At 42.8% G+C, this 22,902-nt stretch overlaps 1 protein-coding gene across 3 annotated transcripts in view; it reads right to left on the minus strand.

Annotated features, from left to right (window-relative positions):
• Positions 1-1,901: 1,901 nt before the first annotated feature.
• The window catches only part of cabin1 (calcineurin binding protein 1), a 53,695-nt gene continuing 32,694 nt past the window's right edge, over positions 1,902-22,902 (minus strand). For all 3 annotated transcript variants that reach the window (XM_028995489.1, XM_028995488.1, XM_028995487.1), the window contains 8 exons: positions 19,290-19,453; positions 19,017-19,113; positions 17,538-18,224; positions 15,219-15,293; positions 10,945-11,245; positions 8,386-8,547; positions 7,377-7,582; positions 1,902-3,523 (listed from right to left, as the gene is read on the minus strand). In XM_028995489.1, the coding sequence (XP_028851322.1) occupies positions 3,380-3,523; positions 7,377-7,582; positions 8,386-8,547; positions 10,945-11,245; positions 15,219-15,293; positions 17,538-18,224; positions 19,017-19,113; positions 19,290-19,453 (1,836 nt within the window). In that variant the 3' untranslated portion in view covers positions 1,902-3,379. The remainder of the gene's footprint in view (positions 3,524-7,376; positions 7,583-8,385; positions 8,548-10,944; positions 11,246-15,218; positions 15,294-17,537; positions 18,225-19,016; positions 19,114-19,289; positions 19,454-22,902) is intronic.

A 22,902-nucleotide genomic window follows, 5' to 3' on the forward strand; every position in this document is an offset into this window, starting at 1 on the left:
TTCCCGGGCGCCGGTCGTGGCTGCCCACTGTTCACCAAAGGTGATGGGATAAATGCAGAGGACAAATTTCACTGTGTGCACAGTGTGCTGTGTATCACACGTGGACAATCACTTCACTTTCTAGGCGAGTTAAACACTAGACCATCTAATATATAATTCTGCAGAATATAATATTTAAGATATTTTTTTTTCCACAAAATATGTCTGAAAGATTAAATGGCACATAAATGAGAATGGAAGGGGGACGTAACCATGAATGATATTGAACATGATAGTTATATTGTACAGGTTAGATGTAAAATTAAAGACATCAATTACACAAGAGGAGATTCAGGAGCTGCGATTCTTTTGGTAAAAGTGTAAACACGTTACAAGAGTCCATCTAGTGTGTGAGAGTCCTCCCTTATTATGTTTCAAGTTCTGTTGTAGCAGTGGGTCTGAAAAATGTCTTTCTGGGTAAGTAGGGAAACACCAGTGCAGCGGTGTCAGGAAGCGGCCCCGTAATGAGAAAGTTGCAGGTTCGAATCGCACTGCTCCCCGGGCGCCTGTCATGGCTGCCCACTGCTCATGTGATGTTTAAAAGTAGAGGACACATTTCATTGTGTCACCGTGTGCTGTGCTGCTGTGTTTCACAATGACGATCACTTCACTTTCACCAATGACTGTCCACAGTTGTGGGTTACAGTCTTAAACGTTACAGTTCCCGTACCTGACAGTGATGCAGCCGGGCCTTGAATGGTGCTGGTGTAGAATGTCTTTAGGATCGGTGGGTGGAGTTTTGCTCTTTTCAGTGGGAGGGCCATGGAGGTGTTCTTTCAGTATCTTGACAACACTGCCGTTGATGGTGAGAGGTGGATGCGCAGTGCTGTGTCTTCTAAAGTGGATAATAATTTAGTTTGTTTTGTCTATATGTGAGGAGAGGTCGTTCCGCTTTCACCGGACAGCCAATCTCGCCACCTTCTCTATACATGTCATTCTTCTTGATGAGGCTCACCTTCATGTCATCTGAAAACTTAATGACCTGGTTCAAGCTGAGCCCTGCTCAGCAATACTGGCGCAGTAGCGAGATCGGCAATGGGTTACGAACACAGCCTTTATTCAGTGTGACGATTCTGTGGCCTAGGACACAGTTCAACAACAGGGTGTTTAGGCCCAGCCCACTCAGTTTATTTGGCAGAATCAAATTCCTTATACTTTATGTGTTCACTCACATACTTGGCAAACTTCTGATAATAAGTGGCAGCGTTTCTGAATACAGTCATGTCTGTGCAGTCCTGGAGTGCGGAGACAACTCCTTCAGGCCGCACTCTGATCTCTCTTCAGACTGCAGAAGTGCGTGTCAGAATCGATCTGTAAGCTGGAGACGTGGTTGACATGTTGGCAAAATGTGGGTGGGGTTCAGGCCGGTAAGCATCCTTGATGGTGGTGTACACATGGTGGCAGCAGTTATTTCCCCTGGTTGCAACTGGTTGAATTCGCCAGCAATGATAACCATTCACTTCTATCACTACAAAAGCAGAAGTTACTGTCAACTACTGCAGCATCGGTGCGCCATTCATTGTTGATGTAGGCACACTCCACCGACTTGGATTGTACTTATCAGTTATTATTATTATTTATGCTTTTACAGACTTTTACAAAAAAAATAGTCACACGGAATTCATTCCTTTTCACTGGAGAATTTTGGTGCATTTAACATAAATCACAGTCTGTTTTCTGTGCTCCGAAAAAAAAAAGGGGACACAGAGGCGCATGAAGAGTGGCTGGTGCTTGGCATCATAAACAGAGGATGCTTGCTGTTAAAAAGCTTCGTAATTGCTGTACACAGAGATAACTTGTCAAGAAGCCCATTAAGTCGGGAAACCTTCACTGACCCTTCCCCAAAAAGCACTATGACCACATTGAAATGTATCAAGTGTATTTTTGGTCATGACATCTTTAATGCAGCATTTTGAATTCATCCCCCTCCCCACCAAACAAACACACTCACACACGCAAAAAAAAACAAAAAAAACAAAAAAAAAAAAAACAGCCTGAGCAAACACTTTGCCGTTATGGTAAATTCTCAATTCCAAAATTCAATCCTCAGCCATGGTACAATCCTTTTCAGAAGCGCAGCAGCAGAATACAAAAAAAACAATATCTTACACTGAAAAATACAAAGCATTCATTTATACAGGTAGATAAGAGAGGGCAGTTTGGCTGAAGTCTTATGCTTTATTTAGTAATTTATATACTTTTATTCTTACAAAAAGTCTTATCACACCATTTTTTGAGAAAAAAATACTGATAACCATCTTCTCATAGAAAAACTATCTGTAAAAAACATTCGGCTGTCTATGATTTAAGGACCTGCAGTAAATCCCTTTCTTGCAAGTATGCACCATGTATGTACACACACCCCTCTTATGAAGCTAAGTAAACCACCAACACGAGGCCATCACTGAAGATATGTACAAAGCTTTTTTCCCTACTGAATTTGTGGTGATGCTGGTAACAGGCCTTCAGGCTGCAACTCCACGTGACATAGCAACACTCCCCGACCCTGTTTGCTAGAATTCGTTGTAGTTAATTAAATAATAATAACAACAACAACATAAAAAAAAAATCAAATATATATGAAAAAAAATATTTTAAACATACAATCAAAAAACATGTATAGCCCCCCTGGTTGAAATGTGACCCTATGCATTCTGGGACAGATCATACTGGCAACTTGCTACACTTCAGCATGTATAGGCATTCAGGAGGTTTCCTCAGAGCAAAGTGAGCATTATAATGGTGATATGTGGCCTCTCAATAGGTCCTCTTGTAAAGCACCAGGAATCTGTGAATCTTTTCACTTCCAGCCCCAAAGACTTTAACACAGAACTAAGGAGACAACATAAAAAAAAGAAGAAGATATCCATGTCCAGGTCTGCTACGAAGTATCTGCATAGCTCTCAAGATTGCCACAAACCTGCTTTTAGTTTTACCATCTGAAGTCTCTGTAGGGCTCGGCTTGTGCTGTGGGGACTTGGCGGGTGGAACATGGCACTTTGCTTGGATAGTGGTTCAGGGAACAGTAATGTTCACAATAACATGCTCAGCCAACACAGAGTACCAGCACTGGACGAAACCGGCAGCAGTGCCAAGACAGGCTGCCACGTGACTGGCGGAGAGAAGAAGCCCTTATGTTCGAAAAACCAGAACAGGTCGTAATAAGAATAAAAAACATGCAGACAGAAGCACAGGACTAAGAGTGAGCTGCAGTTGCAAGTACCATTCCATGTCCAAGACAAAAACGAGGGTGTTAGAAGATGAAAAAAGGAGTGCTGGACATTAATCAGCCCTGCTCTGTTCACGTCCTGCACTCGGCTGAATAAAGGTCGAGGCGGAGTCAGATGTCCATGTACTCATCATCTTCGTCTGTGTCGCTCTCCAGAGACGACTCCTGGCTGGACGTCTCCTGCACCTCCAGGGCTGGCTGGCTTAGTGTGTCTTTTTTCACATTAGCTGCCGACTGCGAGGCCAGGATCACATTCTGCAAAGTGGAAGAACAGGAGAGCAGTCAGGCTAGTTGTCAAATAAACAACGCAACATGTTCATAACACAAGTTACTTTATCCGCATAATTAGTAGGGGTGTTGAAATTAATCATATAGTCCATGCATCACGGTGCAGACGTGGACTATTCTACATCGATTGCAGAACATAATTGATTTTCTGGCATAAAATTTCTTGTTAAAAAGTAGTGCCGGCCTGATCTACAGAGTACACCGCCGCTCCGGGTCAGAGTTTCACGCCCTGCAGCACTTGGTCGGCCTTGAGGAAAAGCTGAGTGTTGGAGTGTCCAGATATCTACATCACCACATTATCGTCTAACCTGGAGCTCAGAAAACCATGCATATCATATTGCGCTGGGCGCCATGGTGAGCACAGCGCCTGCCGTGTTTGGTCTTAAAGTGTCTTTAGATTTTCTCCAATGCGCAGAAAAACAGTCTGTGTTCAGTCTGCGCTCGCTTTACCCCACGGATGTCTGAACCAGGCCTTTTTCTACCATTTGCAGCTTCAGGTTGAACCGGGTTTGATTTGTGTAGTGGAGCTTACGTCTCTGGTTAAGCATAAAAGGGTGCATTTCTGTATATGAGGAGAAAGGAGTGTGCATTTAAAGGAGAACTACCAGTATATACCACTGTTACACGATGAGTGTGGACTAAACGCAGACTTTTTCTGCTCTTTATAGGAAATCAAAGCATGCAAATAAAATACTTTAACTTTTGTATTTGAAAACATCCTGTGACAATGTAGAAAATGTATGTGATGCATCAATATCGATATTACTACTGGGTACTTCAACATGGAGTTACGACAAAAGCCACACAAGCAGTTTGAAAACTTGCTATGTGATGCACGGGACACAGAAAACTAGTCTCACTTGTTAGAGTGTTGTTAGAAACCAACTTCATTCAGCCTTCAGACAAAACTATTGCACCAAATATTTCAATGCATAATGGGTGTCAAAGCTGTGAAACACTTCAATAAAATATTGTTTATGTAACACCAGTATATGCAACTAAAATGTCAAAGATGGTGTGATTCACAGGACAACAATGTCACTGGGCTAAAATCTTTGCTGTTAAGTTTAAGATATGAGTTAAAACGTGGTGCATTGTATTTTAATTAAGCCTGATGAACTATGCAATATAACATATATAAACTAAACTTTGAATGTCTGGGTTTCATTAAAATTAGTAAAAATCTTTCAAATATCTGCAAAACCTTTTTTTTTAAAATACATTGAAATTAAATGATTTTCCACATTATCCACAGTACCCATCTTAAATATAAGGACAAGTAAAACTGCAAATACTACAGAATTTCTTTTAGCATTCTATTTTCCATAGAAAAATTTATCAATCAGGTTAATCAGATTTAACTGACTGTTTCAATATTTGAAAGTCTGTAGAAACACATTTAGCTACAAAGCTTTCAGGTGTATGTTTAAAACAGTGACGTTCACTGGGCTGGTATGGTCCGACGCAAAGTACCTTCCCAACACACTGCCTGGGGACACGGTGGGTGGGGACTGCCCAGTGCTCATGATGGGTTAAATGCAGAGGGCACGTTTTGGGTACCAAAACAAATAGCCAGTTTCACTAATGCCCTATAAAATTCACATTTAAACCCAGACCTGTGGTTGTGGTTGATATGACTGTAACTGTACAGCATTGCATTTTAATTATAACTAGAAACCAAAATTCCAGAGGAAATTTTGATGGGCCTGTCCGGGCGTTTTTCGTAGGAGCGTGGGCATAACCTCCTGAGCTGGTCTCAGCTGTGAAATCAGGTGGTGTTATTAAAGTATCCGACGTGACGTGAAGTTTGTTTACGTTTAGAACATGTTAAAAAAATAGCATGCTAATGCTAGTATGCTAACATCAAAAATACTAACAGGGCGTGGCCAAGGTGCTTCACATTAAATTTGGTGTTATTTGGAGCATGTTTAAAAACGAGCATGCTAACATGCTAACATCAAAAACGCTAAGAGGGCATGTCCAAGATGCTTCACGTTAAATTTGGTGATGTTTGGAGCATGTTTACAAATTAGCATGCTAATGCTAGCATGCTAACATAAAAACCGCTAAGAGGGCGTGGCTAAGAGGCGTCATGTTAGATTTGGTGACGTTTGGACAATGTCCAAAAAATTAGCATGTTAGCTCAATGCTTGCATGTTAGTGGACGAAGGAGAGGGCGTCCCTAATAAAGTTACCGAAGGACAGGGCGTCCCTAAAAAGTGATTGAAGGACCGGGCGTCCCTACTAAAGTGGTCAAAGGACCGGGCGTCCCTAATAAAGCAGCCAAAGGACCGGGCGGTCTTAATAATGTGTTTGATTGTCATCCTAATGAAGCTGCTGGTTTGAAATTCCATTGAATTACAGTGCTGGCGCTGCTGCTGTATCAGTACCCCTTGTAGGACCCCCTTTGCTGGCAATGACACAGTAGCAGTACCACTTAAAAGGGGCCCCATTTTACAAATGCTACCAATGCTAAAATTAGCATTCAATGCATTCTAATGGGAAAATGACCCTGTTTGAGCGTTAATAGCTCGGCCACGCCCAGTCCGATCGCTTATAAAAGTAATAGCACACCTCACACAATATAGTACTAATTTTTGATATATAGCACGCCGGTGTGCGTGCTTCGGTACGACCCGCATTAATTGCCGAAGAGCGAGGCTGAATAATAATAAATAAAGGAAGAAATAAACTTTTTTTCACCCATTGACACTTTTTTGTTTTTTCAAATTTGTGCATGATCCGTAAATCAGACAGAGACAAACCATATATCAAAACGTCGGTGTTGGGGAGATCTTCGAGACTTTTTTGCATGAGAAACCATCTGGACACAAAGTCCAAAAAGGTACAATTTTGGACTAGGATAATTAACGCGTTCCTAAAACGCTTTTTGGGGATTTGCGCGCAGACCGTAAATCCGACCAAGCCAAGCCATATGTCAAACTGTGCGGAACGAAAGGCCACACGACATGACATGAGTGTGTGTGGCGACATGAGTGTGTGTGGCGAACCATGTATTCGCAAATTCTAAGAAAACAAATTTTTTCACACTGGTTTGGTCACGATTTGTGGCCCTCCTGAAGTCCCCAATGAAGCAATCAATATGTCATTTTGTGCGGAGAGGTAAGGGCGCGTTTTTTTTGTGCGTTTCAAGGTCTTAGCCTAGCAGCCACAAATGCACGACATGGTCTTTTTTGCTTTTTTCCTTATTTTCCAGATTTCCTCGACCCATATTGGGGGTAGGAACACATCCAATATGTCGGATTGTGTGTCTCGGCGAGGCCTTTGGCCTCGCCTTGACTCCCATGTCTCTAGCTTTTACGGCTTGTCACAGGGAGCTGAAAACATCTTCCTCTGCACAATAGTAAACCGTACTTTTGACACTTTGAACCCAATTTGTGGGCAGGCCAAACGACCTACCAAAATAAACAATATGTCATATTGTGCGGAGAGGTCAGGCCTTTGCGTGGCAGCCTTGAATGTAAGTTATTACCTTTTTTGCCATTTTCCCAGTTTTCCGGGGTTTTCTGGGTTTTCCAAACCCTGTTGGGGGCACAGAATCGTCCTATATGTCAGATCGTAGGACTTGGTGAGGCCTTTGGCCTCGCCTCGATTTCCGGGTCGCTAGCTTCAGCGGTTAGCCTCAGGGAGCCAAAAATGTGTTCCCAGCACAATAGTAAATGGTCTATCATGCTGAGTTTGACTGATGCAAAACTTCATAAGCAATTTTGAAATATATGCACAGGCCAGGGCAGCTTCTACACATTTAATAAACTGCAGGATGAATAATACAGCAGAGAGGTGAGAAATAAGAGCTCACCTTTAGCTTCTGCTTGGTCTCCTCAGAGATGCTGCCTTTGGGGGAGAGTAGGGTAGGTGTGGGTGGGGTGACCGTGATCTCGGGCGGGAACTTGGTGACGGTGGAGGGGATGAAGAGCTTTGGCATGTTGGGAGGGATCCGTGAGCGGATGCGACTGGCGTCCGACTGCTTGGACTGCTCCTGGCACGCGTCTTCTGCAGAGGCGACTGTGGAGATGAAAACCAAGAGAGAACGTGAGCATTAGAGAAAAACAAAAGTGCAATGTATCTTGGTTATTATTAATTGGCTCGCTACTGTTAACACCCACGGCGTCTGCAAAAAGCCTTGGAGTTTGGATTGACGACAAACTGAGTCTGAACCATCACGTTGCTGCGATCTCCAGATCCTGCAGGTTCACTCTCTACAACATTCGCAAGATTCGGCCTTTTCTCTCACAACAGGCTACGCAGCTCCTCGTCCAGGCAATGGTCATCTCTAAACTTGACTATTGTAACTCTCTCCTGGCTGGAGCCTCCACCCATGTTACACCTCTTCTCACCTCTCTCCACCGGCTCCCGGTAGCTGCTCGCATTGAGTTCAAATCCTTGATGCTGCCTACAGGGCTGTTAATGGAACTGCACCCTCCTACATCAACACACTACTAGCTAGATACACTCCTGCACGCTCTCTCAGATCAGCAAATTAAATGAGACTGAAAATTCCCTCTTCACGGGGTCTCCGATTCCAATCAACTCTGTTCTCCTTTGTTGTCCCAGGCTGGTGGAACAACCTGCCCTCCTCCATTCGACTAGCCGAGACTATCACCACTTTTAAGAAGCCTTAATCTCCGAGCATGCTCTTTGCTGACAAGTTAGGCCTTATCAGGGCTCTTAGTTTTTGTAAACTCAAAATCGAATGAGAATTGCTGGTGTCTTCCTCCTGTAAGTCGCTTTGGATAAAAGCGTCTGCAAAATAATAATAAAAAAAAAAAGACTAAATTTGATTAATTTGATTAAGGATCAGCTGAGACCTGAGCTGGCATGTGAGGCGGCGCAGGTTGGCGGTTCATCGCTGCTCCATGCGGACGGGTCGGGCATGCGAGAGACTGACGCCATCTTCATCTGTTGGCACAGGTGGGTCTCCTGCTGTCTGTAAACCAGACCCTCCACACCACAGTCCACTCGTTCCCCCACTGCACACAAACACATGATTACACCACCACTGTGGACCTGCTTATTTCACCCAACAAAACTTGATAATTACGTTAGGAAATCAACACTGTCTGAGAAAGTGGTGACTCTTCAGTCCAAAAACTAGTATAATATAAAATACTAGTATAATATAAAATTTGTGGGAAGCCACAGTGTAACATGCTGTGGACAGCAAGTCTGATAATTCCGATCTTTTTTCAGCAGCTCTGCAATACAACTGTTGTATTGTATTTAAATGATTAATGTACTTCAATGGAAATCCTAATAATGCTGATAATACCACAATTTCCTCCAGACATCTAACAGCAGCCCTTTTAGAGGCTTTATTCCATACCTATTAAATAAAGTTAAATAAAGCAATAGATTTATATGTACTGTAATCTTCTTTACCTACGGGATCTTATTAAGTTTGATTTTTCTGAGCTCGAAAGCAATCCAGCAACAGCAAAGCTTGCTACCAGCTACAACTGCCATCCCATAATGCATTTTGGTTTCCCTTTGCACAAGGAGATGTCTTCTTAGCAACTAAAGAATGTGCTAATATTTGGGAGGATTTATGGGATCTATAAGACTAATCTGCATTAACAAAAAAAAGCACTTGAAAGTTTTTGGAATAATCTCATTGAGACTACCAGTTATAAGATTTCAGATAATACATTCAAATGTTCTGTAATTGTATTTAATGAATTGAAATCTTAATCTAATCATATTACTCATATTGTGTATGTAAGAGCAGACAAAGCTGCTTTCAGCAGCCATTCTGTGGGCAGGAGCTGAAACTAAAAAAAAAAGACTAATATATTGTACTATGACAACTCTGAACCCCAACCACATGTACTGTCCAGCAGGTGGAGACACATATCAAGTATAACCTGCACACCAGGTTACAATCATTTATCATTGACATTTAAGTTTAATGACCAACAACTATACCATACATTTGGTACAGTTGTTTGACTAAAAAAATACAGGGGAAAAATGCATAAAACAGCCTAAAACAATGTGTAAATATATCTCTTGAATATATCCTAAACACATTTTAATCATTAAATGCATTTCACTATTGTATTACTACACAATTGCATTAATAAACATATAAACTTTTATTAATATTACATTTTTAGAAAATGTAAAAACGTATATCATTACAATAGGAAGTGCTGGTTATTTGACCCAGAGAAAGGTGTAATAATATAGCTATAAATTCAATTTACCGCTTCCAATATTCATTTAACCATGGTGGTATTTGTTTTAGGGTGAAACCTATAGCTAAAACCTCCTTTTACAGTTTCTTCATTGCCCTAATGCAGTAAACATCAGAAGGTCTCTGGGTAATTTCCAGGCACACGGCAACACAGGAAGCCTTGCGAACAGCGTAATTAGCTGAGAATGTAATCAGAATGTTACAGACGCTGCTGAAGCATCAGTGATTATCCAATAACGCATGCTAGACACACTGTTTTCAACAAAAAAAAACAAAAAAATGATTTGAGTGTGTATGCGTGTCAGAGAGCTGCCTACATAAGCTCGACAACAGCTAACATCAGAGACACCCACATACTCTATAACACACACACACACACACACACACACACACACACACACACACACACACACACACACACACACACACACACACACACAGAAACCTGGGGGTGAAATCCCAGTCATCATGATGGCCCAGTTAACAAACTTGTAAAACCAAAAAGTCACTGGCACGTCTCACCTACAGGTTGGTGCTATGCTGTTTTAAAAGGATCTAACGCCACACACAATGATCAACAGACTCCCTCGCTCTGCTTTTCTCTATCTGGGTTGCCTAGGCAACCGTTTGTGGATTTCAGCACCGAGTGCCCAAATGCTGAGGCTGAGATGGAACACTGAGCACCTCAACCTTAAACCTAATTCTTTATATGGAGGTGTCAAATGAAGAATGGCAGAAGCTATATAAAAGCTATATAATGCTATATAATGGAGTGAAGCTATATAAAAAGATGCATACAGAGGTCAGCCACAACATTAAAACCACCTGCTGCTGGTAGGATGTGCTCAAAGATAATGTCAGTAACTGAGACTTGACAGGTAAAGTGAGTTAAAGTGAAGGGCTAAATGAGGGACAACCAGGTCTTGTGCTACTGAAGCACAAATAGAAGAACAATATTATTGCCTCTGCGTAATAAGCATATCTATACAGCAGGATTCATATTACATTTACAGCATTTATCAGACGCCCTTATCCAGAGCGACTTACAATCAGTAGTTACAGGGTCCCCCCCTGGAGCAACTTAGGGTTAAGTGTCTTGCTCAGGGACACAATGGTAGTAAGTGGGATTTGAACCTGGGTCTTCTGGTTCAGAGGCGAGTGTGTGGCCTATTACCTGTGTGGCCGTGGTAGGCCAAGTTTGCTGGCTGGTGGCCATGTGTCTTCCTCAGGGGCGTCTGGTCCTGTGCAGTGGGGGGAGTGCAGAAGACAGGCGTGCTGGGAGGGGGTGCGTGTGGTTGCACGTGTGCGTGCGAGTGGGCCGGCCTTGGCGCTTTGCCTGGCTTCGCATCCCCGTCTTGGGTGGGCAGCGATGGCTGCGTGTGGCCTGCGAGGCAGGAGGCAGGGAAAGAAGCGGGAAAGAAGATGTCTCGGTGTTCCTTGCTGTACTTGGATGCGACTGCAGCATCACTGGAGGACTGAAAAAGAGAGAGAGAGAGAGAGAGAGAGAGAGAGAGACTGAAATTCACCTTACAAGCAAGTCCACCTGGTGTGACTGTCACCAGGACGCCCAAGGAGAACCAGGCAAACCCCCACCCACCCCCTGTCCATCTTTAGAGGACCACTCAGGACCATGAGAGCTGCACAAACAAACCCGCCACAACACCTGTTGTCATGGCAACCAGGCAGTGTGCAGCCAACGGTTGACTGAACTGACTCACTTTTCAGTTTCGGCTTCGCTCCGCTCCTGAGGGATGAAGGGGGAAGGCTCTTTCAGAGAAGCAGAGATGTTTCATTAACTCTATTCAGCAGCAGAGGGGGAACAATCCCAAAGACGAGCACAGTAACGTTTCAAAACCACGATGTGAACGAGAAATACATGAGTGCAAGAACAGCAAAAGTAGGACAGAGCGGCTGTGAATTCATCCATTAAACGGATGTGAACCAAAGTCGGGAGAAGAAAAAGATTCTCCAACTGGAAAAAAGTAGGTAACAATGCTCCCCTGGATGAGATTTTTCACAGGGTTTGGTAAAATGCCTAATGAGTCTGGCCTTGCAGAGACATGCGGACATGTCAAAGCAGATCATTCTGCCGGTAGGATGCTGGAAGGTCCCTGGTACGTCATTGGTGGAGTGCAACATTTGAATCATCTGATCTTCACACAGATTACACAGAATGCGTTGCGTCGATCACTGCATTGGACAGGAAGCTGAAGGTTGATCACGTTGTCTCTGAATTTGCCCTGTCAGGTATTTGAGGCAAGTCAGGACACCTTTGGCACTTCCGAACTTTCTGAACTCTGACTTCACAGGTAACAGACGAGCCTGTTATTCAGGAAATGCTGATAAAGGCCACTATTTTACAAACTGGATGAGTGGGGGCGGCGCAGAATTGTATATGCGCTGAGGTTACCAAAATTACATTTGGAAACATAAAAATGTAAATATAAAAAGACACCCAAAGTATAATCCTGTATGCTATATAGATGTCTGTATATCTATATATAGACTAGAGTTGTAAATCTTGGCCTGGGTCAGGTCTGGTACGTACTCAATTTATTCCAAAGTCGGGATCGAACTTCCGGTTAATAGTACCTTTGTTTCGGTGATTGGTAAAAAAATGTTCCGCATACTGTAAATTTGTTTTATTAAATGTTTTTAAATTAAATGTTTTAATTATTGCAAGATAAATGCAAAAATGGATGCTAACGAGGTGAAATGGAGGTGAAACCCACACATTTCATTTCCTTTTTAGTCAAGCGCTCGTAGCTGTTTTTTTAAAAAGCTGTACATTGCAAGAGCTCACAGGGCCATGGCTGTATGGAAATGGTGCAGTAAAAGCACTGACTGTGTGACTGTCACCACTTTACTTAAAAAGACCACACAGCAGAACAGTTGGGTCAGGCTTGGGCCCATTTCTGTCTTTTTTAGGGCTGATTACAGCTCGAACATGGACTCTATATAGCCTGCAGTGTAAAACAGAATGAAAAACTATAACAGCTGTTTATTTTTTGCAAATAAAAGATTGATCGTTTTATTATTTTGATGTGAGTATGCAGAAAGGAATTGGGGTTGGTGGGGTCCTGGCTTGTCTTGGACACAGGCAGACGGGGCTTTTAGGAAACCCAAAATTTACATTTTCTTAAAGCAGGTTCTAGAACAAAAATACATCTTTATATTAATTATTATAATTAATATACACCTTTATATTAATGTGGAAAGCAAAACAGCTCTTTTGTGAACAAACATACTAGCCCAACCTCCAACTTAACCTTTAACCCTAAACCGAGTCATACATACAAAAACAGCGTATTACATACTTGTGGTTGGGCTGCAGTGCCCAGAATTCCCCTGTACGCTGTACTTTTTGACGGAAAAGAAAAGGTTGGTGAACATCATCATATTCTGAATGTTTGTTAGCTGAATTACAAAGGGGGGGTGGGGGGGGGTGTACAGATAAGATAACAGAGGCCTAAGGGAACTTCCCATAATGAACACCCGTGCTGTGTCAAAACCATCCAGAGGTCCTACGCTTCCTCTCATCAACCACAGTTTGTGCAATCAGAGCATACCCACATGTGACGGAGATAGGTGCTTGCTCATAGAGCAAAGACCACCAGCAACATCTGAGGCAATAACAGTCCTGAAACACACTGATTATCTGCAACCGTACTGTCTGGTCGTGACACATAAAAATAACACTCCTGCTGAACCTGGAAGCCAATTTTAGTTCTCTGGTACACCGGGCCGATGTTTACAATGACTCAAAGTAGATGTTTCAGGTCAGGTTGTCCTTGCAATTATTTCACAATTACGCTCAGGGTAAGTAACCCAGTTTCCATCTCATTATAAAAGCCATTTCTTCTTGACCTCCAAACCAATAGGCCAAAAGTGAGGCATCACAGTAAATCAGAAGGTCGCCAATGTAATCAGAGACAAAAAAAGGTAGAGCAACTCTCAGAGCAACTCTGCTGTGCATTTAAAGCAGACATCAGTGAAAAAGCTGGTGGATCTCTCTCTCACGTCTCCAACATCACATAAATCACGATGATACGTTACTTTTTTCTTCCAGACTATAATGAACTCATCAATTCATCCATCTTCATCTGGGACAGTGACACAAAGAAGCTAAAAATTATGCCACAATGACAATATTCAGAATCACAATTCTAGTGAATTCTACTGGAGTAATAACTCAACCCAGCCACTGGGGACACATGAGACCATGCATTTCATGGTGCTAGTCCCAAGCCCGGGTAAATGGGGAAGATTGCGTCAGGAAGGGCATCCGGTGTAACACTTTTGCAGAGTCTTTGTGCATATAGCCAGTTGTTTCCTCTAACAGGAGAAGTCGTAATGGAATAATATCTCACAACCTGGGTAGCTGTTATGCATTGCTAATCATCTCTCCATAAACCCAGTAAGCCCAAAAAAATGGAGAGAAGCAATGCCGGGTCCACGAGGCAGATGGTCACGGTGTTGGACCAAACACACAACGTACAGCAGGAGTCACCAGAGGGTTAGAGCGAATTAACGAAGCACAAAGGCACAACGTGCAATTAGATGTGTCACACAAACTGTTGGGAATTGGCAGAGGGGTGCCGGACAACTGTAAAAATTCCGCCAAAAGTCTTCCTCAGTCCCGTGACCTACAAGGGGGGACATGTCTGTCTGCAGAACTGTCACATGCAGAACGCGTCCTTCCGGCATTGGCGGAGTTGTGGCCCCGCCTACGAACGTTCAAAGTAAAAGCCTGCCGTACTAGCGAGTGGGCGGTGTATATGCTGAGACCGGCGGCGTTGCTCCGGTCATGTTTCGTGCAGCCTTGTATTACTCTTTATTGACTGTGCACCGTAAATAGTTATTTATGGAATAAACTATACAGAGCGCTAAACCTCCCTTCGTGCCATTGCTCCGTGTTAGTTGGCTAGTTCGGGTGCAGTCCAACACCAGCCTGTCACTGCTTTGTCACTGTCTCTGACCCCAAGACATGGGGACGTGACCGTTCCAGGCTGTGATGACATCTTCAGAAACAGAATGTGCATAGTAGGGCTCATACCAACCTAGTACAGTACAGAAACGCTTACAGGTGCAAGGGTGATAAATTTAGGGTGATCAGTGGATTGCTCACTTTGAGGGGGAAAAGGTTCTTGACAAGGTTCTGTTAAGCAACACAACCATGGCAATGTCTTTGAGACATTTTGGGTCAAACCAGAAGAACTGAGTGGATGGAGGTCTATGTCGTGATGATCAGACGTGTGTCCTGTGGGTGGCGTTATGCTCGTGATGGTTCATGAGTGAGTTGAAATTCCACTTAAAGAATTTTAGTCCGGTAAACAAGAGGCGTAGAACCAGACGGACGTGAGGGAGATGCTGAAAGCGTCTGAGAGCATTTCAGCTCATGAGCGCTAAGGGTTCTGTTTAGATACTGATAAATGGAGGCACTCATACCTGTCTTTGCGCTGATGTGGCCAACTGTATCTGGCAGAACTTCATAGCTTGGTCCAGCGCCACATCTTCATCGACCTATCAGGCAAGAGAGAGCAGTTCAGTATACTGTCTATATGACTCATTCTTCAGTTCATAAAAATAGCAGATAACACTCACAGGGTCTACAAACATAATGATGGTGTAGTGTGGAGGGTATGTATTAGTTTTGTAACAACAGCTAAACACAAAATGCGATGTATAATGACTAAGATAAAACGGTGTTCCATAAAACAGGAGCTCTCAGTTAGTTTAAGTAATTCTGTCATTACTGACCAATAGGAAGTCTCCAAAAGAAAGTCTGAAGAGAAAAAAAATCCAGAGAAATTGCAATTTACATTAAACTTTAAAGGCAAAATGTTCAGTTAATTGTGATGTGGTCCTAATACACACACACACACACACACACACACACACACACACACACACACACACACACACACACTGAGGACTATTAAAACCTACACAAACCCCCAAGTCAGTGGCAATCTCATGGCCACAGCCACTAACAAACCAAATATGATTGACAAACTAGTGAACACTCCCAAAATATGCCAGAGGTGCTATAGCAACTAACTGTTAAAAGTCAGAATTAATGTGTCCTTTAAACATTTTATACCTGTATTACTAGTTATTGGTATTGGAACATCACTACTGTCTGTAAGGTAGGTAAACGCAACACATTTGCAGTAACCTGCACAGTATATATGAGCAAATTCCAGTGACATAATACCATGTTAAAAGCCACCCTGGTCATATTGAGGTTAATGCTGGTGTGATCCTGATGGGAATTAAACAGATCTTTAAAACACGCCCGTACAGCAGACACCCTTCACTTATCTGCCATCGGACTGATCTGCTCTTTGAGGCATTAGAAATACCAGCACAGGGATCATCTGTGCACACATAATGAGCCGGAGCAGATTTGCTAAGAGGCTCGTCAATTCAAGAACCATGATAAACGTGTAGAGAGATGCTGGAAAAAAATGTCTCGATCTCTTCATATTCAGTCAGTCATTTTTGGTTATTTAAAAAAAAAAAAAAAAAAAAAAGCACCATACCATCATATTTGAGTTTTGTTGCTCTGGGGGACTGTCCCTCTAACTAGTGCAAGTCATCGTGAATGAGTGTGTCAGATAAGTGAAACATGGTGTCAAAAAGAAAGTTACAAAAAAAAAAAAAACACACACAACTGACAACAGATACTAAGTGTTAAAAATGTAAAAAACTAAAAATGTCATGTGCACAATAGACAGCACTGTATTAAATGACAGCACTGAGTTAAATGCGAAATACAATCAAGACAAGAAAACAAAAGCCAACAGTCAGCAGCATTTTTTTCCACAAGAGCATTGTGCAGAGATTCCTTCTCTTGACATTCTTCATTGTCTGCTGAACTGAAATTGCTCTCATGGTGTCCCCCCCCCCCCCCTCCCACCCCAGCATCCCTCCTCCTTCACGGCTAAAAGCACTCGGGCCAGGCAGATAACATCGTGCGTGTTGTCTGCGAAGGATGAGCTCAGAGCTAAATTTAGAACACGGCCCGGGATGTCCTGACTTCAGGACTTTCCCTGCTCGGCCCAGTTTGACTGCATTTTATCGCTGCCCTGTGTCACCAGGACTTCCCCTTTCTCATCTCCCCATCTTACTATTCAAAGACAAAATACAAAAGGCTTACAGTACCCACACGAAACACTTAATCAGCACAGTATTTCCAAACAGGGGACGTTTTTAAGAAATAACCTACAGAAACCTGATCGCATTCAAGGTCTGTTCAGACATGTTCACGTGTCAAAAGATTACTGCTGCCGCTGTTGTTGTTCTTAACAGTAAAAATCGGAGACTTTTCCCCCTAAACCAATGATATTTCACATTATCTTGATGACTCAGTCTCTGCAAAGGTCATGTTGCTGCACGTTTTTTAGTTTTTAAAAATGACCAAAGTGACCATGATGGGATAATTGAATGTATTTATTCCGATTATATTTACAGAAGTTAGCTGTTTTGTAGCAGCACTGTGTTGCTGCAGCATTAGGTCTGCCTCAGATCCCATACTGCAGAAGATCTTGCAACATGAGGATCCTACATTACTGGTGACAGGTACAGATGAGCCAACCAGATCCTGATGATCATGTTTAAGGTAAAGCTAAGATAAAGACTTAAACAGGTAATGCTATAAATGTGGTCTTTGATTCTAAAATTTTGTAGAGAGGCAAGTAAGAAAGAAAAAAAAAACAAAAAAACCAATAGCCCAGGTTAAGTGAAAAAGAATTCAATATGTACCTGTTTAATTAGCATGTAGGTCTCAGACATGATCTTCTCGATGCGGCCCAGGTCATAGGTCATGACCTTCTGACCTTGCTGCCACACTTTGTAAGCATCCAATAGGAGTGTTTTCCCCGATTCCACATCCTCCAGTAGCTTTCTTTTCCTGGGCCGACGCTCTGTAGTTTGGGTCAGAGCTGCAGTGCCAGCCATTTGGACCCCTGGTATCAGGGTCTTGGCTGCATGAGTCTGGTTCTGCTGTTTAGAGCTAATGCTAAGATCCTCCAGAGAGAGCTCCGGTGCCCGGCTGCTCTCCGGAGCTTTCTCCGCATGCTCCATTCCAGGCTGCATGCTGTCTTTCCGGGCTGGCATAGTCCCGGATTGAACATCTGTGAATTTTGCGGTGGTCGGCCCCAGCTCTAACTCCATGGGTTCCTCAGGTCCAGTCTTGCCAGTCTCGGCATGCAGGACCTCCACCCTACCCTGTGGCGGTGCTGTGGGCTTCATAGCTGGTGGTACAGAGGGTTGCAGCATTTGGGTACTGTCTCTGGGCAGCGACCCAGGCGGGCCTGAGCCCTCGGTCAGCCCTGTCTTATGCGGCAGCTGAGCACTTTTAGAGTCCTCTGCGGAGGGCCTGCTGGACGGGTCAGTAGTGGTCATCTCCCCCATTGAAGGAGCAGGAATTTTGGAAAACTGCTCTGATACCTGTGGGGCATGAGAATTAGGTGAGTACAGTGAGCTCAAGCTATAATGTCTCTTAATTCTGTCAATGTGTGTTATATATCTAGATGCTTAAATACACATATTAATAAAAAAATATGAAAAAAATAAGATGTAGACTAAGATGATCTGTAAATCTTCTTATCTAAAGTCCATAATGATGGGGTGTATGTTAAAATTTGTTGCGTTTGCGTGTTAATTCAAACAAACTAAGTAGAAATAAGGTTACATATTTGCATATGGTTTAATATTTGACTAATGAAAAGTGAGAGCCTTCTTTATTTTGAACAATATACATCAAACATTCTGCATATTTGTGATCTCAAGCTGCAGATCTGAGGAACTACGACTAGACTGATTATTTAAGACCTGTCTGAGGTTAGTTGGTAGCATGGAAGAAAAAGGCAAAAAAAAAAGATCAAATTGTAATTGATGTAATGCATGGAGATTACTGTAACAAATGCCTTCACGATTCAGTACTAGTTACCTGTGTCTTGGACTAGATGAAATAACAAAATTATTTTTGACACACAAAAAAATGTATAAACAAAGTTTTAAATTGGGAGGAGCGAGCAGCACCATACTCTTTAAACCCGATCCTGCCAATACGCCCAGTTCCTCACTTCCTCCTCTGTTTATTTGCCCGCTATTAGACGAATTACCAGCATTTTCATTCAAGAATTCTGATTCTAGTGAATCTAAATGGAATGGATTTTCTTCCATTTGTGGTTATAATAAGGCATAGACAGATGCCAGTAGTAGCAGTGCCATACGTACCCCTGTCAGTTTGTTCAGATTGTCCTCCAGCACTTTCACAGTGAGGAAAAACGCTCTCTTAGCCAAAACCTGTCGATCCACATCTCGTAGGTATTTCCTGTTGGCATAAAGATTTAAACAAATGTCATAGTGTCAAAACGACACAGATTAACACTCCGCCCAAGAATACCTTTAGAGGTGGCCTTGCTTGTCATACATATTAAGGTCCAATGTGAAGTCTAATCAAGAAAATGCAAAAACTCGAAAGAAGAACAGAAAATGGGAACATCTTACTTTCCCTGGTCCGGGGTTCTCTGGAGCATGAATGAGACTTTAAGGAGTGTGTCGTGATCGCTGAGCTGAGACAGCACCTCCAGCAATAGCACGATGGAGCGGTTCATATGAGACGCGAAGCTGCCTGGGCGATCAATCTCATCCACTGGGATACGCCAGATGCCCTGAGGAACAGACAGAGAAAGAGAGAGAGAAAAAACAGAACTAATTAACTACATCAGTGCTACCACTCTTTTACTGTGCAGTAAAGTTGGCACCATCCGACAGACAGCTCATGCATGACATCTGTCACACTCACTCGCACGATGACATTTTAAAACATCCCTGGGTCTGGAGCCCTGTGTGATATGAAAAAGCAATGTCAGTGCTGGCCTGGTGGAGAGGTCGCTGTATAGTTCACGTACATGTCGAAAGAGGTGGAGAAAGGGAGGTAAAGGGAGGTAATGAAGAGAGCACGAGAGGGAGGGAGAGCACTGAAAATATTGTTTTAGGGCCATCTGTTCCCTTGGCTCCAGTAAGGACCCGGCGTGTATTGGGCAGTAGCCACAGTTCTGGCACCAGCACATGTCTCCATCTCTCCTACTGTTTGTGTGCAGGAGATTTGATCATAAACACAAACACAGCACAACTGAAATCCAAAAGGCACTCGGCAATGGTGAAAGGCTGCTTGTAACGTGAACAGAGCAGTCTGTGAATTAGTTGTGCAATATGTTTATCAAAAATATTAATCCATTTACATTTATACTTTCAGAGCCCTGAGTTCAAAGCACTATAATCATATAATAACCAGTGGCCAATAAGCTTGTTTCCTCCAAATAAATACAAACCGTCCCAATCTGGCAACACCCCTGTCTGCTACTGGCTCTATTTACATCCTTGTTCATGTGCATCACAAATACGATCACAGAGTGAAATAGTGAATCCACATTCTTCAACAGTGTCTCTGATAATGCCTCGAAAGTAACCTTTTTGCATAAATTATTGTGCACACAGAGCAGAGGTTCGTGCATAAGGTCCAATATTATCTGAATGTTGATCTGCCTTAATAATGTTCAGCATAAAATGTGGCACAAATATTCATTTGAAGGTGTTTTGACCATTCTGCTTAGCTATTCAGAGAGTGGCATCTCAGATGGCCGAATATGGAATTTGTCCCCTTATGTAGTCATAAGGGAAAATGTTACCTCCCCTTTCTCATGCTTTGTTCACCCACAGAATTTCCCACGATCATGCAAAGAATTGCAGTTGCTCAGTGATTGGATGTAAAAATAAGCACAAATTTATAGATTATGAAGAACCAATGGGTTAATTTTATTTTTGGGAAAAAAACAAAAAAAAAAACTTCCTGTCTGTGCCAAACGTTGGTGAATGGGGTTGATGACGTCATTTCCGCAAATGCTCGCTCACTTCTATAGGCCGCTCTCCTCCTCATCATGCCTCTCTCTTGTTGGTTCACTCCATAGACATATTTGTTTATCGCACGTTAAATGGCGTAAATGTAAATACATTTATCATACGCCCTTATCCAGAGCAACTTACAAATCAGTAAGTTTTTACTGGGTCTACTAGGCTACTACCACCCTGCAGGAGCACAAGCTGTGTTTACATCATCCCAAACCCCACACTAATCTACCCCAGTTCCAGAGAGGTTCGACACTGCTTAACTTCGGGAAAGTAAGTATAAAGCAAAATGGACAGACTTAGGTGGAGTGGTAGGAGGTTCTGTTCAAACCCACCTATATGTTAATCAGTGTATAGGAAGTGGCAGCACTGAGGAAATCACTGCACACACTCATTTGGCCCTGAGATCAATTTTAACTAGTTGGGATGCCTGCAACTCTATAAGTTCCTTCTCTGTAATCTTCAAGCTTGTTCTCGATATGAATGTTTTATATATGCAGGTTCCTGAAAATTAAATACTGCAATACATATCTTCTTTTATCACCCAGTCCATCTAAATGGCATGACTTGGACACGACACTCGCCTGAGGGGGAAGTATATTCCAGCCGAACAAAGGCCAGCACTACCAGTCAGCGTGTCACTACTCCCGCCTCCGCCCTGTACCAGTAACAGCAACATGCACTGGCTGCACTGGCTGTAGTGAAGGTGGCTGCATTATTACAGCAGATGTCTATGGGTAGTGCAGGGGCAGAGAGGCATGCTGGACGGCCCTTATCTCAATGAAGTCAACCAAATGAGGCCTTCCGTTCTGATTCCTGCTTCAACCACTGACAATACTTCCTCCTGGCTGCTGCAGAACAAGGGCGCTACTGTGTTCCCATCAGTGCCCAAAAAGTACCATCATCTGGGCAAATATCACACAGTTTATTAAACATTACTGGCACAACTGTTATTATACAAACGTTTATATCTATAGATGAGGTAAAATATTATATATATTTTTATATATTATATATATAAAAACACACACAAACACACACCACAGCCCTGTTTAAGATGTAATATTGCAATAACGACAGACATATTATGTAATTCTGTTCTGGCCCAGAGTCAGCTGCCAAAACCTCTTTCAAATGAACACTGGAGTGCAAAAGACGACAAAAGGCATAAACAAACATGACAGAAAGAAGCCAGGCACTCATTCACTTTAAGCACGGAGAGCACCATAAGCTTTTCATAATGCAAATAAAATGAGATCCTTTAAAGCAACATGAAAGTGAAAAAAGGAAACCCCTTTTAACCAATCACCTTAGTGAGCAGTGGGCAGCCATGAAAGGTGCCCGGGGAGCAGTGTGTGGGGACATCCGTGGCACCTTAACAGTTGTTTGCACCGTGTGCTGTGCTTGCTGTGATTGCTATCACAATGACAAAAAACAATCACTTTCACTAGTTCCAATCAACAGAGCCCTTTGAACTGTAGGGACATAAATTCCCAGAAGAAAATAATTATATAATAATTCTCTCAATGATGTTTTTCTTTTGAATTAATATTCGTCAGCATAGTTGTGGGTGTAGAAATGGCTAAATAAGAGACATCACTGTGTGTTTTATAACCAGGGCTCGGAGGGGCTTTACCCTTTCCCCTGCACAGATTACAGAAAGCCTCAACTGGTGAGCCAAGCTGCGGAGCTGGGAGGGGTGATGTGATGTGCTCTCAGATAAACAGGCGTAATGCTCGAGGCTTCCTTCCTGGCACGGAAACCTCCACAGCCGTGCTGCCCCGGCCATCCACACAACGCAGGTTGGGCCGCTGCGCCCATCAAACTCCACTAACCTTCTTCACCTTTTCTACAGCGTCTTTAAATCCTCTTCATTAAATGCTTAATCCAGTGAAATTTGAAGGGTGCTCTTCAAATAATCAAAAATGTCGAAAAATGCGTCCTCACCCCAAAAAAGGAAACAGGAGCTTGGAGCCCAGTTATGAAGCGTGGCATGAACACAGTTTCCAGCCAACAGTCGAGGCCTAATAGCAATGTTTCCCAGATGCGTAGTAAGCAGGCAACACAGCATTCCCAGATCTGATTTGATCCAAACACACCACACACTTAACACTCTCCACAGTGCTTTTAAAGAATAAACTAGTGACTGAGTCTAGCTTTGAGGGTCACATAGAAGCAGTAAGTTGTCTGCAGACAGAAAACCATTTAAAAA

This window comes from Denticeps clupeoides, chromosome 11 (genome assembly GCF_900700375.1).
Source record: "Denticeps clupeoides chromosome 11, fDenClu1.1, whole genome shotgun sequence".
Classification (NCBI taxonomy): domain Eukaryota; kingdom Metazoa; phylum Chordata; class Actinopteri; order Clupeiformes; family Denticipitidae; genus Denticeps; species Denticeps clupeoides.